A 17,093-nucleotide genomic window follows, 5' to 3' on the forward strand; every position below is an offset into this window, starting at 1 on the left:
TCAAATTAGTGACAGAAAGTGAGAAACATTTACTGAACAGAAACTACTGCAGCCAGAGTGGCAACTGAGACAGAGACAGAGATGCTAAAATACAACTGTAGACGACAAACTGACTCCTCACGTTCAGTTAAAGAAGAAGAAGAAGAAGGGGTGATTAGGAGAAAAAGAAAATTTCATAATTTGTAATTTCACCAAATGAAGAGGAGGGAGAGGATGCATTTATGCAATAAATACTGCATGTACAATCTAATATGCCTTAAGACGAGACACATTTGGAAGAGGCTGCTTAAGTTATGATACACTGATTGAGACACCTGATATCTGGTATTTTCTTCCCCCAGCGGGGGAGCAGTTCAATTTCGTGATAACGATGAAGAAGAAGAAAAAACAACGTCCGTCTCCCCTCCAACATTAACGTCGCGGCAAAATGACAAATGCAAAATATTGGCTCCGGTGATGGATTTTTAACAGTGTCTACGCTGAGGAAAGTCCTTGAGGGGGAAAAAAGCATTATTTGCCCGGGAGCAATAGAAATTGTTGTTTGGAGCCGAGGCTGCATTAATAAATGATGCTGTGTTTTGATGTAATGTAAATGATGTAAAGACGGATGAAATGTTGTCGGTTTAAGGAGTAAGGAGAAGCTCATTCTGCTCCGGCCGGCTCTGATAGAGGGAAAGTGATGTGCGGTTGTGTTTCCACGTGATCTGGTTTTCATGTGTCCAGAGAATAATCGATATGTGTGTGTTTCTCTATAGGACGCAGACTTACCTGCAGCCCGATTGGTCCTGGTAGACCTGGGAATCCTCTAGATCCTTCGTCTCCTTTCTGGCCAAACATACCCTGCTGTCCTCTCGGTCCAGACTCGCCGTCGCTGCCCTGTGGAAGGTCAAAGTTCACACAATTCAAACATCTTTATTCTGAGCAAACACTGATATCTATGTGGTTTTTCCTCTTTGCCCTGTTAATCCTCCTCAAGGTTACGCAGTTTATTCAAGCTCACATGGAAAAGAGTGGGTCAGTGCCCATATTCAAACACAGGCTGAGGATGGAGAGTTGCCTTAATGCCTTTTCTGAAGGTCAATTTATGGCAATATCATCCATCCACCAATTCTCTCCCCCCACACGTTTTTACTTTAGTGTCAGGACCATTAACTCTGGGCAGGCCGATAGTCTCCATCTCAGGGCTAATGCAAAAAATGCCACGCAGAGTTTAGAGGGAAACGCATGGATGATATTTAAACTCAAAACAAAAAAGGACAGGGATGAGGCAACAGTCCTTGCCATTGATGATCCACTGTGTTGCTGTGCTACCCGAGGACACAGCAGACATCCTACTAAAGCGTCTCATTAGGGGAAGCAGGATAAAGTGTAGCCAATGGGTTGTGATAAAGATGCGAAAGATGCTGACTTCATCTCTGAAGTCAGATGTGCAGATAGAAAGGGGAGGCTACAGGGAAGGAGTGAAGAGTGCTGACAAACTGGGAGTTTTCAGTTCAAACGCATGTCAGCACTTGAAAGTGCTCGAGGAGTTCTCACTGAGCCCTGGGACACGGAGGCGGCCTCAGGTGCTTGTACTGAATGCAGATCAGTTAGGAGGGAAATGTGATTACAGGTAGCGTGACTACATCTTTGAACTACAGTGGGAGAGACGAGGAGGACGAAAGTTAAGAGAGACTACAAACAGTAAAAGAAGTCGCAAATCTTGCTGTGCCAACCGCTGCTCGGGGGGACTGGACTCAGAAATGGCTGTAAAATCTAAAAACTTAAATACAGGATCATTTTTAACACTTTAGGCACAAATTGCACCATCATCCGTTTTGATGCAGTGCTTGATGAAATTGGAAAGAGAAATCCTATCAACATGGAGGGCAGCCCAGAACTTGAGGTTACAAAGGTAACCCTGGTTCTCTGATAACAGGAGGTATCTCACCATGGGGCATGTCTCTATGCGTAGTCATCAGAAGTCCGATATAACTACTCCAGCCCCCTGATAGTACACCGGCTGCGATCACCTGGTATGTTCGGCATCGACAGCGCCACGGTGGGAAAATCTCACTTTTGGCAAAGCGTATTTAGCAAGCATGCCACTAGTATGGAGGCTAAGTATCCGCTACAGCTAATGTGGAAGCAGGCTAATGCTAGCTGGACTAAGGTGTTTGGTTTTACTGTTTGGCAACAAGATAATTTGAAGTCAAGTATAAATGTGATCATGAGGAGATATCACATTATAATCATAATCAACATTGCAAGTGTAAAACTGTTTTGTAAGATGTTTAAAGTTGCAAACCAAGATTTGGGAACATCCTAATTGTCCTTGATTCAATAGTCAGCAGGTCTAACGCCTACAACTGTCCACATGTCTCCATTACTGTCCATCATTCACTTGTATCATACCTGTGGGTATAAGAGATGTTTAGGCCTGGAGGCATTACTCACTCAGGTGTCAGCCGTCACCTCAAGTTGCCTGACTTTATGTAATGTCACAAACTTTTTAATCGTAAAAAATATGATTTAAATAAAAACTTTATATTTTATCTACAAACTATTTTATAGAATAGGAAGTCTGCCATGATGAAGATCTAAACTCTCCTGATATCAATTATTTTATTCTCAGTGCTTGACCTCTTTTGCCTCCTGAGGACAACAACACTGGTGATTGAGCTGGAAACCAGATCAAGCCTTAAACTGAAAAAGGAAATTGCATAATTTTCCCAACAAACAGCAACATTTCTCCTGGAGTGAAAGGTGAGCTGGATGTAGTCAAAAGTGTTGACAGCGTCAGGACATGGCAGTAATTAAAAAAAGAGGGCAGATAATGTTGAAACTGCACAGCACGAGTCAGGACTCAGCGATGAAGATATGAATACACATGAGCAGACTGACTCACCAGGACAAACAACTGTTAATTTGTTATTCAGCTTGGGCGCACTACCTGCTTCCGGCAATCCGTCTCACCAGGTCTATTCTAGCCCCCACAGAGCCCTGCAGATGCTGAATATTTGCTAGAATGGTTGTTAAGGCCTGATAATTCACAGCAATGAGGTGTTAGTTGCCCAGAGGCCATCAGCCCATTGTTGTGTTGTTGTGTTAATGAGGTGGATGAAAAGATGATGCTTTGGAGCGTACGCTGCAGTATTTTCTGCTAGGTCTGCTGCCATGTGAGGATATAGGCTGAAATTGGCAGGTTGGGGTACCATTGTGCTTTGCAAATGGAAGGTCACAAGTTTATTCCTATATAACAGTCATGAAGCAATGCATCATCTGAATTCATAAGTGTACTGTAGAAAACCTTCTACTAAAGGTCAAGATGTCAGTAACTGTGATGACAAAACTTCTTGTGCAGTATCCTGACATTAATGCGCTACATTAAGCAAGCTCATATCACAACACTCAAATAAAATATGGGATTTAGATGGGATTTATGAAACAATATGATGATAAAGGTAGTGGGATTTTTAAATAAAGGGGGACTGCAGCTAAAGGCTGGACTGCAGAGGAAAGAGGAAAAGAAGGAATGCCTCTGGCACAAAGTATCCCTGACCTCACTGGAACAGAGTTAAATGTCCATCATGAGAATAAAACATTGTTTTTTTTAAATTAGACTACGATGTTTTTGTAGGGATTTCTAAGTATGCACCATTAGGAAGTAGGTGTCTACCTTTTAAAAAGTAAAAACCTGCATACAGTACACATTACTCTTTACATAACAAAGTTGGAAACTACTGGATAGCTGGGTATAGTACTGCAGAAACAATATTTCAAGTATTTCAATATTTCAAACTTGTTTTGCCATTTCTGGTGAAGACTTGTAAAATGAATACTGGCGAGCCCTGTAGTAGAACTCTTTTCATTTTATCCTGACTGTGACGTCCTTTAACAAAAGCATACATGATGATATTTCATGAAACGGACAAAGAAAGTGACACTTACAGCCGGACCAGGAGCTCCGACCACACCCTGAAGACCACTTGGACCTGGTGGACCCTAAAAACACAAGGAATAATGAATAATATGCAAAATAAGATAGACTCACTGTTTGACACACTAGAGCAAAAGGTAATCATAAATCTGTTTATCCTCACACAGTCTACCTGAAAGGAAGGTACTTTCTCAAGGAGAGAAACATATTTCAAAATGTACTTTATTTGTGATCCAAACCTTGGTTGGTTAAAAAAACAGATGTTTAAAATGAGGACTGAGCAAACTGGTATTCTTTATTATATCAAAGCAGCCTTTTAGGAAACATAACAGCGCTTCAGTTAATAATTTATATGCTGCAGACCATTTAGGTCATGATAACCTTAGATTAGTCATTGCCAAGTAACCAGTGTTCTTTAATTTATTCAGCTCATTTGAGAATTATACTGTTAGTGTTCTTTGCACATTTTGCATGGATTATCATTCAAAGTTATGTAAGAAGTTATAACAGAGTGAAAATCAAGACTCACCAGTTCTCCCTTGTCTCCTTTGCTTCCCTTCTGTCCAGGTCCACCAACTTCTCCCTGTGGTGCAACGCAAACAGCACAGTTCACATCTTTGCTCCCATGTTGAGTCAAAGTCCAATATCTTAGCGTCACCTCTGCCACCACAGGGGTGGTTCATACTTCTCCAGAGATCCTGCTTTGATTGGAGCGACTCAAATCATTGGCTTCCTGTCTAAACCCAGTGGCACTGTGATTGACGTGATGCCGTGATAGCAGATGTGACTGGGATTTGAGAGGTGTGATGGTTACAAATGCAAAGACGCAGATCCGTGGATCAACTGATGATGTGGGATTTTCTGGCCTGAGGGTAAACAGGATGTGTTGGTGCTCTCAATAAATATACTTGCTTATCTGTGTACAGTGGAAAACAAAAAAATAGGTCAACCCTTTGGAATTACCTGTATTGGTGTATAAATGTGTCTTCCTCTGATTGTTTTTATTAATTCTCAGTTTTTCAAGTCCTTGGGGCAAATGAAGTAATCATAAGAGGTTATTTTAAAATTCACATGATGTCGACAACGATAGCCTTAACACTGTAAAAGCACTCAGTTTTCACCACACCCTCGACCTTGTTCTGGCTTATGGCTTAGAAATTCAACATTTAATAGTCGTCCCTCAGAATCCTCTTTTATCAGACCTCTATTTAATTACTTTTAAACTCCTATTACTGGCCTCGACAGAAATGTCTTGATAGAGCTGTAACTAAATTTAAGAAAGTGATTCCATCGCCACTTAACCTAGGACTCCTGTGCTAAATTTAGTCCTTCCCAAATTAATTTTATCAATAGTGTTTCAGGCTCTGCTGACTCTATCCCCTCAGTACATGTAAGGTAATATAGCAAATACTCCATGGTATAACTCAAAAAATTTGAAAAAGATACAGCACTCCACCTAACCTGAGGAATCCTGGATGGTCTTGAAAGATAGTTTTAAAGACATAAAGTAAGTTTCTCTGTAATACCACAAGAACATATTACTCAGTCATAAAGTAAAACAATCCTTTGTTTCTTTACAGCAGAGTCCCAGCTCTGTTGATTCTTATATCTCATTAACTTCTTTAATGATACAATTCATGCTATCAGAGGCAAAATGCAAAACTTCCTTCCCTCAATTTATCTTCAAACACAGGAACCTTAGAAACATTTGTAAAACCTGAAATATATTCAGACCCTCATCAACTATCTTCAACAATTTGTTTGTCTCAATCTGTTTCTTGAGACTCAATCACAACTAGTCTGCCGTATTGAGGTTTTACCTTAAGTTAGATATATTTTACTAGATATGTGCAATGCTAACAGGCTAGCAGCTTAAACTGAGAGGAACTTAATTGTTTATGGATGTGCCCTTCTGAAATAGCCATGATGCATCATATGTAATACCAATATATGCAGATGTTCAAAAAGAAAAAGGTTTTGCATTCTTTGGAATGGAGAAAACGTTGGACATTACTGATGAAATACCAATGAAGTAGTCTAGAATGTGAAGATGTATTCTACCTTGTCACCGTCCTCTCCAGGGGGACCTTGAGGACCACCTGGGCCAGGAAGACCAACGGGACCTTGAATGCCATCACGGCCGGCAGGGCCCATGGGACCTTTCTCTCCCTAGACAGCACATTGATAACAGACGTAAGGCAGTGACACGTCACCAGCGGACAAATCATCAGTTTGCAGATTCACAGAAGAGTTTGACTGAATAATAGAGAATTACTCACAGGACCCCCCTTTTCTCCAGCAGGGCCGGGTGGTCCTTGGGGACCGTTTCGTCCTGTCAGACCAATGGGACCTCCAGGGCCAGCGGCACCTCTCTCTCCGGGTGAACCCTGTCACCAAGGAACAGAGGCCGATCACTCACTGCTGCTTTAAGTGGCCGTGAACACGAAGTCCCGGAGTAAAGATACAGTAGCACATGAAAGCCACAGGAACTTGAAACAGGACAAGTTTGACTTTGTTATTAAGATCTGCTGATTAAGTCAATTTCAAGAAATGTCCTTCTTCTTCAGCCAGTGATGAACTTTACATGGTAAATGAATACGATTCACTGTTTTCCTCAATTATCACAGAACAATAACATATTGAATGTTTTAAGGACAAATAAGAATCAGTTTATATTGAATTAGAATAGAATTCATGTTTTTATTTATCATTTGATTATTTACTTATTTGACAGCTGCAACGAGCTGTTACATCAATAATTTAAACTTTGATTTATGAGAATAAAATTCCAAACCCCTCATGAACATTAACCCTGTTGTCAGCCTCAGAGTCAGAACTGTGGAGCTGAGAAAATTCTTATGTAACTAAAAGGGTTCGGCCTCATAGAAGGACTTTCTTTTCTTCCCCCACATTAGCATGTCTGATTACCCTGCTCTCCACTCTGGGAGCCCGTCGCTGTGTAGGCGGCTCAAATCACATAAAGTGCAGATACATCTTTGATCACCAGGTCATTATGGAGACATTCTACCTGAGGAAGGTCTGAGGCAAATAAATCACACCGAAACACACAAACACACACAAACACACACTTTGATTCAGCTGCCACCTGGCACTCACATCCCGGGCCCATTTCACAATAGACATTGCCAGTAGTGACACACACACACACACACACAAACACACACAGGGCTCTAAACTGTCAACCCCAGCCTGCCCACAGACACACACACACACACATTTGTACAGCTATCTTAGTGAGGACACTCATGCATTCCCCAGCTCCTTAACCTAACCCGAACCCCAAAACCAAGTCTTGACCCCCAAACAGTCGATTAAAGGGGGGGGTCATAAAGTGAGGACGTTTTGGCCAAAAATGTCCTCACTCGATAGGTTAAAGGCCAAAACTGGTCCTCACAAAGACAGCTGTACAAACACACACAAGTTTCTCTGCCTCGTGTAACTTCATTTTCTATCTGAATATTTTCCTCCCTCTCATTTCATCAATGTTTTTCTCCCGCATGTGAATCTGTGGCGAGAGATCAAAAACAAACTCAAAAACAAAAACATGCAGACACACAACCAGAGTTTCCCGTTCAGCTGGTCCCATTCATCCACCGTGTTTTCTGCTCAGCTCATTCTGGGTCCGTCTCTTTCAAACACATGCACACAAACTTCATAAAAGACTATGAAACCGCAACACACACACACACACACACACACAGATGCACACACACAGCACTCAGACTTTCCCACAGCAAAACAGCAGCTCAGTGTCTGGCAGGAAATCGATGGAGGAAAATATCAGATCTCTCTTGTGCGTGGGCACTGTACGCTGTCCTCTCTCTTTGCTTTTTTCCAGGAGTTTTTCAGACACTACCAAAACAGTCAATCGCATGTTTTCAGCCAATGGCTCACTTTCAAGCCAATTTAAGAAAAACTATCTCATTTCGCTGTGGAAACGATTTGACTCTTTCAGAGCGAGCCCCTCTCCTCACTTTCATCATCTTTTCAGCCGTGCTCTGCATATCCGCTGTCATCTAATCTGGTGTTGCTCTGTCGCTGGTGAGCGTGGGGCAATTATCGGGAGCCTGCGTTTAACGCTTGAACAAAATGTCAGGCGGTTCAAAGCTGCCTGTCAGTCAGCGTTCTGTACAGATTCACCGCCAGAGCTCCCGAGGCTGGGCTCAAAGACAAAGGCAGCAAAAGAAGTGGCCCACTTATTTTATGGATTACCATGCCACTCCTGCTGCTTTTTAGGGTCCTACATTATGTGAGTGCAAGTCAGATGTGGGACAGTACAGTGCACGGCTGCAGCTACAGAATCTAAAAGGATGCACATTACTGCGATTAAGTCAGGGATGCAGAAGATGTGAAAGATTATAATAAAAGTGAAAATTTTCTCTAAAGGTGGGGATCCTAAACATTGTTGCTATAGTAACAATTACATGTAAGTGGATAACATCACACACAAATCAAGTTACTGGGATGAAAAGTAGTTATTGTTAGATCAGGCAACTTAGCAATGAATAGACCGTGTCCATTTCATACCTAAGAATATCTTTTAGCTGCCGTAACTCAAGCAGTGTGCTGCTTTTATCAACATGTGTTACATATATTCACAGGCTTCTTATTTTCAAACTGCTGAAGCTTGATCATTATAAACCTACCTTAATACTTGTGGTCTTCCTCAGTTAAAAGTTTTTGATTTGTTAATGGACAGAGGATGTCAAACCTTGCACAGATTCTTAAGCCCTATGAGGCAAAATTGGGATTTTTGAATATGGGTAAATAGAAAATTTAAATTTAATTTGATTTGATACTGAAACACTGGTGATGTTCAGTTAAATTTGATATATTTGCAAATTGAGTAAAAGTGATATTTTTTCAATTCAACTAAACAAATAAACCAAAAATAGAAACGACATTAGACATTTAACACCCTGATTCACAATCATATTGAACGCCACGTTTTTAACCATACTGGTGTTGAATATTGATTTCACTCACTCTGCCCTGCTCTACTTTACCATCCTCAACAACGAAGCTTACATCGCACACGCTGCTGAATCACCGGAGCAACACAGCATGTGCAGCAACTCCATTCTCCAAAAGCACAAGTCACTTTTCACTGCAATGTCTGTAGCGGAAGAGATGAGGTAACCATAGCAACAGGCTACTTACGATGGGGCCGGGGGGACCCTGAGGACCTTCTCCTCCCTTTAAGCCAGCTGGACCCTGAAAGCAGAGGACAGGGGAGGGTTAGATCTCACTCGCTGCAGGCCGCTGCTCAATGCCATTCCACGAGTGGTAATTACAGCTGTCAAATGGAGCTTTAAATGTTACTGTGTGCGTGCATGGATGTGTGAATAACATTCAGTGAGCATGTGTGTACAGAGGACTTGGCAACAGTGTTAATACTAAAGAGCAGCGGCAATTATACATCTTAAAAAAGAGAGGAAATCATATACTGATTAAAATTCGGTCGACTCTCTTGTTTTGACTCTCAAGTTTCTATACCCTACTTACAGAAAATACCTTGTTAATTTATGTACATACAAGATGTGCTTTCTCCTCATTTTACGCCCACGGTCGGTGCGTTATTAGCTCTCAAAGTACTGAGGCAGCAGGTCAATAAAATACCAAAAAAAAACATGTTTTGTCTATTACTCCCAGACGTATCCGGCCCAGCAGATACCTTTGATTTTACTTTTTTTCTTCCATCTTCATCACAAAGAGCTGAAAGGCTCTTTGGCTGTGGTGCTCTCAGTCAGGAAAATTACATTGAAAATATCCAGCAGCACAGATTTTACAGCTACTACTTTCTGCCACAGGAATTGTTCACACTGAGGTCTTTGGATTATCCAGAGAAACGAAATGAGAGATCTTTCTGGACAGAGATGCAGCTGCTGAATCCTTTAAATTAAATATTTTTACCTCCATTTTCTTGGGTGGTGAAAGAAATCTTAGAGACAGACCATAACCAAAGCTATCGTCATGGTTATAACAGTCCATTGATCAATTTTCTTGATTTTCTACTTTTATTTCAGCTGTTTAAGTCAACAAAAATATTAAAGGTGACCTGTACGATGCCCAAGGTCAAAACAAATTTCATAGAAATTTAAAATGAAATTCATAGACATTTAAATAACATTGTTTTATCTAAATTTAGCAAAATATTATCTTTTATTTATCTATTGTCTAGATTATTAACTGATCTCATCAACTAAACGTTAGGGTTATCGTCAGGGTTAGGGTGACCCTTATAAATTGGTTTTCAGTTTGAACCTGTTTCCCTGGTTCATGCCTATATTACCATTTGCCACTGCGGTGCATACAGTAGCTGCAGAACAGAATACGTTATGTATTTGATAAGCAGAGCGGCAGGTGAGCTGCTGAACGGTGGGTGGGGACAGAGGTGGGGGTGATTTGCAAATTCATATATCTGTGAATACCAAATGAGGCAAAGGTGTAGAATTGCATCCAAGCCAATTTAAGGCCCTAAAGGGATGTCCTTTTTTTAAAATAAACTTCTGAATAGGTAATTTGAGGATGAGATTTGAAAGGCTCAATCAATGGCAGAAGAGCTGCTTTAAAAGGAGCCAATAAATGAGGTTCAAAAGAAATGAAAAAACGAAGGGATGAGGTCTGCAGGGGGTGAAAAGGTTCAGGTATGGTCCATCTATCTCTGGAATCCCTGTCACCTCCTCCAGATCCCCGCCCTTGAATGGCAGTGCCCGTGCTGCTGAATCATAGCACCAGGAGGCTGAGGCTGCATATGGAAAACACAGTTCACTGGAGGCAGTAAAGACTTTCATTATAATAACTAATTTACAGGCTCTGACAGAGCCAGGAGGTGCGAAAGCTGCCAAGCTGGCTCTCCTCCTCCCCGGCTTCCACAGTTTACCACGCTGCATTAGAAGCCTGGAAGGATCTTTCTGTGCCGGACACACAAACACGTTATTTACTGGCTTTTATATATCGTCACTGTGCCTTTCCTGTGTTGCTCTATGCCAAAACCAAAAGAGAAAAACAAACTATACACATGAGTACCTCTCAGCAAAAGGAGCGAGATAAACGTTAAAGCTTTTGCTCGTACAACAGGTGTGTGACTGGATGGGAACACTTGAAGCGAGCGTGGGAGGATGTGTGTGTGAGTTTGCTTGAGCAGCGTGTTCTACAGTTGTAAAGAAGAAATCATCCTTCTACACACGCGGAACAGACATCACTGCGGTAATAAGTCTGGGCAGCGCTGTCGTCTCTTCACTTAATGGTCAGCCTTGCGATGAGCTCAGGCCTCCGTCGCTCCCGAGCTGATCCTCTGTCAGCCTCTAACAACCACCCACTCTCACCTTGAACTTTTCTCACCCACGCCCACTCCCTTTGAGGATTAATTTGAGTTACTCAGGCACGGCTGCACGCTCACAAAGATGTTGGCTTTGACTCATTCTTCCATCTGAAGGATTGGAAGAAAAAGGCTCCGAAACTAGCGTAGCTGTGAATGTAGAGTTAAACGCCCTGAACACAGCGAAATATACCAGTTCAAAAGCTTTGCCAGAGCCACATTTACAACCCGGTACAACCTACTTCAACCTTGCAGAGTTAAATGATGACAAAGTGGGTTAATATTGCGTGTGGATTAGTCCTCTCCATTTCATCCATGTAAGCTAATTCTGCCCCTTGTCGTCAGGTCCACTGCCAAGCCTGACATTTGGTTACACAGCAGGTTGTTAGCCCAGTAATTAGAGTTTGGAAGCTAAATTCAACCGAGTGTGAGCAGGATGTGGGATAACACACTGCTAAGTGCACATGTGAGTAGGTTTGCATTGGTGTGTTAGAGTGTGGGTGGTCTGTGTGTTACCATGGCCCCTGGAAGACCTCTAACACCCTGGAAGCCCCTCAGGCCAGCGGGTCCTGCCTTGCCACCAGGACCCTGTGAACCTGGATCACCCTACAGAGGGAGACACAAGAATATCTGCTTAACTGACATCTCAGACAATGTCAGGTAATCGTTAAACACAGAATTTTAGGTGTTACACTAAGGCGTTAAAAATCCAGTGTGCAGGATTTATCAGAATCCATTTACCTTTCCTCCCTCTTTTCCGGCAGATCCAGGAAGACCTTGCTCACCAGGTGGACCAGGAGAGCCTGGGTGTCCTCGCTCTCCGCTGGGTCCTGTCTCACCAGTTGGTCCCTGTCGAGCACAACGGAGATGTATTAAGGTCAATGTACAATAAATAACCTGTGTTCTAAAGGACATAAATGACATTGATGCAATACAAGTACTAGTGTGTCAAAGGGTTTTTCATGCATCTTGATTGTTATCTGTCCATACAGGTATTGTTCTGTAAGATTTCAGCTGTTGTTACAGTTATATACTGAGATTTATCCAAAACCAGACACAGGATGAAGGAGGAAGCAGATGCAACCAAAGTAGTGAAGTGTGCTGAGTATCTACCTGTGGTCCAACCACCCCTCCGGGTCCTGGAGGCCCTGTCTTTCCTTGGAAGCCCTGAAGAGGAGAACAAAGATAAAACTGACTCTACACAGGTAGATTCATATTGTATGCACCGTCTATGAAAAGGGTCTAAAGTGTCTGAGCCAAAGATCCAAAGATATCAGATATGATGCAATTAGAGGAAAATTAAATGTCCCGTTTCCTTGAATAAAACAGGTGATTTCTCTGGGTTCACAAGTCAAGAAAATATATAGAGATAGTTTATAGATATTTTAATAAATAAATTGTTACACTTAATATTTTTCAGTTCTTTTACTGTACATACCCTATTGGCTAATATTTCCTTTTGGGGACAAATATTTCTCGTCTCTGTAAAGCTCAGTTACATTCCAAAAATAAGGAAAATATATTTTTCCATCAGAGGGAAAGACATGTAGGATTAAACCTAATTAGACAGTATTGATCCCTATGTATAGAGTCAGGCCCCGAAGACAAATAATCAATGATCTTGGACTGAAATCAGTGAATGTCAAACGCAAGTGTACTGAATCTGCTGAGGTGTATTGCAGTGTCTATACTGTCGACAGCTTCTGCCTCTCGCTCTACAAACACTTTGCCATTTCAGTTTTCTTCTTCCTTGCTGTATTTTCTGTTTAACCTATCCGAGGGGGCGAGAGGCTGAGCTGGAAGTGAGTCTGCACTAATGCACGATGTTCAGGATCAGGTGTCGGGACACAAAACATTCAGAGATGAAACTGCCCACTCACAGTCTCTCCTCTCTGTCCGGGATGACCAGGCAGCCCATCCTTTCCTGGCGGGCCCTGGGGGGTTGAAAAATTAAACAGTTCATCAAAATCAAAGCATCGTGGTTGTAAGTGTGTTTTAATATTTAAAAAGCTTATGTAAAAAGCAAACTGGGACATTGCTGTGGACGGTGCAAACTCACAGACAGTTTGACAGCAGCTACTTACGTTGGGTCCTTTGGGTCCAGGGAAGCCGACAGGTCCCTGTGGTCCTTGAGGTCCCTTGGATGAAAATGAAAAGAGTGGAGTGAGTGAGTGGAGAAACACAACATGACCAAACTTGTCAAAGCACTTTAATTGGATTTTAACTTGTAATTTCCACTTTTTTAGAATTGTAATTGGGAAACAATTTTCATTATCATTCCAGTAAAAAGGTTCAGAATCCACCTTTTGATTTTGACGTGAGAAATAACTGTGATTCACTTTTAGTTAAGATTCAGGTACAATGTCCCTGGAGTACGTTTACGGTTTAACTCTAAACCTTAAAATTTCAAGAGCCACTGAAGAAATAATCTGATACTGACCCTCTCTCCTGGTGGGCCGGCGGCTCCATCATTGCCTGAGGTGCCCTGAGGAAAAAGAAAAGGTGTAGAGAAAAGTTTGTCAAAAATGTAAAAGTCTGAAATGAACCTGAATTAATCAATAAATCAACTGACATCATCTGATGACAGATCAAGCAGGGTGGTATTATATTACATGCATCTTTGTCACAATCAAATCAACGTTACTGTTAACCAGTCTTTTATGAACTGTAATTCCTCATTCAAGCCCTCGTCAGTTCTCCAGACATGGGAGCTCATGTGTATAGTGTGGAGTCGTCTGCGTGTGTTGCACAGCTGGCATTATCCAAAGGGCTAGAAATAATAATAATAATAATAATAAAATGATAACAATAATAATAATAAGAGGAACTGTCTGGCATACGTGCAGACAGACGATTTAAAACTAGACAGACCCCTTTTTCTCTTTTTTGTTGCTATGCACTTGGCAGATGTAACTTCAGAGTTCATGTCCTTTCTTGATGATGATCCTCTTGTTGACCCCGATCTGTGTAGCTAGCAAACTTCCTCTTTCATGCAGAAGCAAGAGCAGAGAGCTTCCTGTTTCAACCAGACTGCAGGTAGCTTCAGTTTTCATGCTATTACTCAGAAAGAACTTATGTTTCCTGTTTACCCGACTGCATAAAAACCTTCTCCTTTCACTATTCGAGGTGTTGCACTCTGAGCATTCATGCTGAGTGTGAAACCCTCTGCAGAGCTTCTATTAAAGACCCGCTCCGGTCTGAGAAACTCTTTATTTCACATCTCGAGATACATGTCCACCACAGTAACTACTGACCAATTACAGTATATCAAATCTAAATATTCCACCTCCGATCTGTTTTATCGTTTTGTTGACATTTCGACACATTCATTTTTTAATGAACTGAATTCCAGGAGTCAACAATGACCCTTGTTCTCACCTTTGCACCAGGTTTTCCTGTTGGTCCTCTTGCACCGCGTCCACCACGTGGACCCTGGACACAGTTTATAAAACAATGGAGCAATGTTCTGGTAAATAAATGCCATTTAAAGAATTTTGCTCTATATTCGAAAGTCTAACAATAGTATAAAAAAACTAAACAGAGTAACAGCATAAAGCGGAGGTAATTAACATCTACTGCCCTCCCTGCCTGTTTCTACAATTCCCCATGCAGTGCGTATCTCCTTCAAATGAACACGAAAATAAAGGCAATACATGACTACACAAAGAAGGAGATTTTCATTTGAACATAATAAATCATTCATGCGGATGGCTCGGGCTGCGTGGGCAGACAGAAGAATTGCTTACCGTTGGGCCACGTTGCCCTCTGGGGCCAGATTTGCCGGCGATTCCCTGAGATAGAAAAACAAAAGCTTTGATTTAGCACAAAATCATCAGTCAGTAAAACTTCATCTCACTTCAGAACTTTGAGCCAAAGAAATTCTTAACTACAAAATACGCTCAAACATATCAGGGACAGAAAGGGGGGGGGGCGCTGAGGGGGTTTGGGACTGAGACGAAATAGAACCATCTGAGCGTCTTTGGACAAAAAATAAATAATCAAATTGCTAAGTGATTACACAGAGGCACTTGACAGGTGGAACTACCTGTCAGTTGTAGCACGATGGGGCCAGGAGGTGTCTGCCTCTCAATGTCCCTCTCAGAGCGGAGAGGAGCTCGTCTTGACAATAACAACCCTCCACATCATTCTGCAACCCTCCCTCTCATCGCTTAAGCGCTAACCCTTTTCAACTGGACCCACTCTACGGTGACGATCACAGAGCTGAACATAGCTGTTAGTCCTGCACTGAGTTTTAAAACCTGATCACACCACTACACAGAAAGTATACAGACACTCCAGGTCAAATCTTATTGGGCATTTTTGTCTGGCGGTGCTTTTCGTGGTTTAGCTCCGATTAAGGTAAATCCTGATGCTACAACAAGTGATGATAGTTGCTGGAGATAAGTGTAGAAGGTTTGAGGCTTGGAAAACAGCCCTTTCCCTATTTCTAAATGACAGTGATGTAAATAAATACTTGGTTTTCCTGGTCTTTTGTGCAGGAGCTAGACTCGTCTGTCCTTACCTCAGTTCCATCCAGAAGAGCTGGAACAACAGGCTTTATCACTTAAGTGGATGAGCAGGAGAAAATACCCCAAAAGCTAGTTTCTGAAATCCTCCCAACAAAGTGGAGAATGTGATAGCAGCATAATATTGCTATTTGTTCTCGATTCGAAATAAAGCAATCACCAGTTCAGGTGTCGAGGTACTTTGTTCTGTTGTTTACATACTTTAAAGTGCAGTTCATACACAGTTGGGTTATAAAAACTCTTATATCAATGCTTGACTCTATTTTATGCCTGGACCCAGTCTTAGGGCCTTTCTAACATAAAAGACCAGACATATTTACAACCCGTCGTCATCATCTACGTGCGAAGCATCTACTTTTACTTGACATTTATTGATTTAGAGCATCCAACGTCAGCGTGTTGTCAGTTATTTACTTATTATTATTTTAATAAAGAGTCAGATTCATTTCTTAAATTTTCTTGCCAATATAATATCATAATTACTACCATCTTCTTCTATTGTTTAATGACGTCCCTGCTTTCTTAATTGGTCCCAAAGTCCAAACTATCCACACAGCAAACAAACAGACAGAGTCCGAAGGTCCAGAACAAACAAGTTAAAGTGTGATTGGTTCTTTATTGTGCATCTTAAACTGCTAAGAATCCTCGACCATGATGTGTTTTAATATTCGACATGCCCTGCCATTACTTCCCTTTCAACAGGAAAGAGCATAATACATTTTGTGACTCACTCTTGCTCCTTTCTCGCCATTTGCCCCAGGGAATCCTGGGAAGCCATTGGAGCCCTGTGAGACACATAAAGAAAATGTGAGAAACAGAAAGGTATGAGTGAAGGGGGGTATAAAATAAGAGAGGACCTCACAGAGTTTCTCTCGTACTTTACTGACAAATGATAATTAAAGGTCCAACCATAAATACTGCTATACCAGCCAGCACATTGTTTCCATTAGGTTACAGTTTGTGATTCATGAGTTCCGGCTGATAAATGAGCACCTTCTTTAAATGAACAAACTCAGAAGGATAATTTGTTCCTCCTCCCTGTGAGAGAAGTGCTGTTAGGATGTTGGCACAGTTAGGAGGCAGGAAGAGGAGGTGAAAAAAACAGCCAGAGGGAGCAAATAAAGACAAAGGACGGGGAAAGAGCAGCTCCCCTTTGATACCCATCAGCAATTTAGTTATTGGGCTTTCGCAGGCTGTGCCCTCTGATAGCAGGTTTGGTGCCAGTCAAACAAATACTACGGAGTGGAATCACTATTGGATGAATGAAATGAGTTCCAAGCAGCTTAGCAGTGCAGCTTCACTTAAT

At 41.7% G+C, this 17,093-nt stretch overlaps 1 protein-coding gene across 2 annotated transcripts in view; it reads right to left on the bottom strand.

The window, feature by feature from the left end:
- LOC109645414 (collagen alpha-1(XI) chain-like) overlaps nt 1-17,093 on the bottom strand; it is a 77,905-nt gene that overhangs the window by 14,643 nt on the left and 46,169 nt on the right. For both annotated transcript variants that reach the window (XM_069511231.1, XM_020111022.2), the window contains 15 exons: nt 16,519-16,572; nt 15,008-15,052; nt 14,640-14,693; nt 13,702-13,746; nt 13,346-13,399; nt 13,142-13,195; nt 12,375-12,428; nt 12,003-12,110; nt 11,778-11,867; nt 9,101-9,154; nt 6,199-6,306; nt 5,981-6,088; nt 4,449-4,502; nt 3,931-3,984; nt 769-876 (listed from right to left, as the gene is read on the bottom strand). In XM_069511231.1, coding sequence (XP_069367332.1) covers nt 769-876; nt 3,931-3,984; nt 4,449-4,502; nt 5,981-6,088; nt 6,199-6,306; nt 9,101-9,154; nt 11,778-11,867; nt 12,003-12,110; nt 12,375-12,428; nt 13,142-13,195; nt 13,346-13,399; nt 13,702-13,746; nt 14,640-14,693; nt 15,008-15,052; nt 16,519-16,572 — 1,044 coding nt within the window. The remainder of the gene's footprint in view (nt 1-768; nt 877-3,930; nt 3,985-4,448; nt 4,503-5,980; nt 6,089-6,198; nt 6,307-9,100; nt 9,155-11,777; nt 11,868-12,002; nt 12,111-12,374; nt 12,429-13,141; nt 13,196-13,345; nt 13,400-13,701; nt 13,747-14,639; nt 14,694-15,007; nt 15,053-16,518; nt 16,573-17,093) is intronic.

Source organism: Paralichthys olivaceus, chromosome 16 (assembly GCF_024713975.1).
Source record: "Paralichthys olivaceus isolate ysfri-2021 chromosome 16, ASM2471397v2, whole genome shotgun sequence".
In the NCBI taxonomy this organism is placed as follows: domain Eukaryota; kingdom Metazoa; phylum Chordata; class Actinopteri; order Pleuronectiformes; family Paralichthyidae; genus Paralichthys; species Paralichthys olivaceus.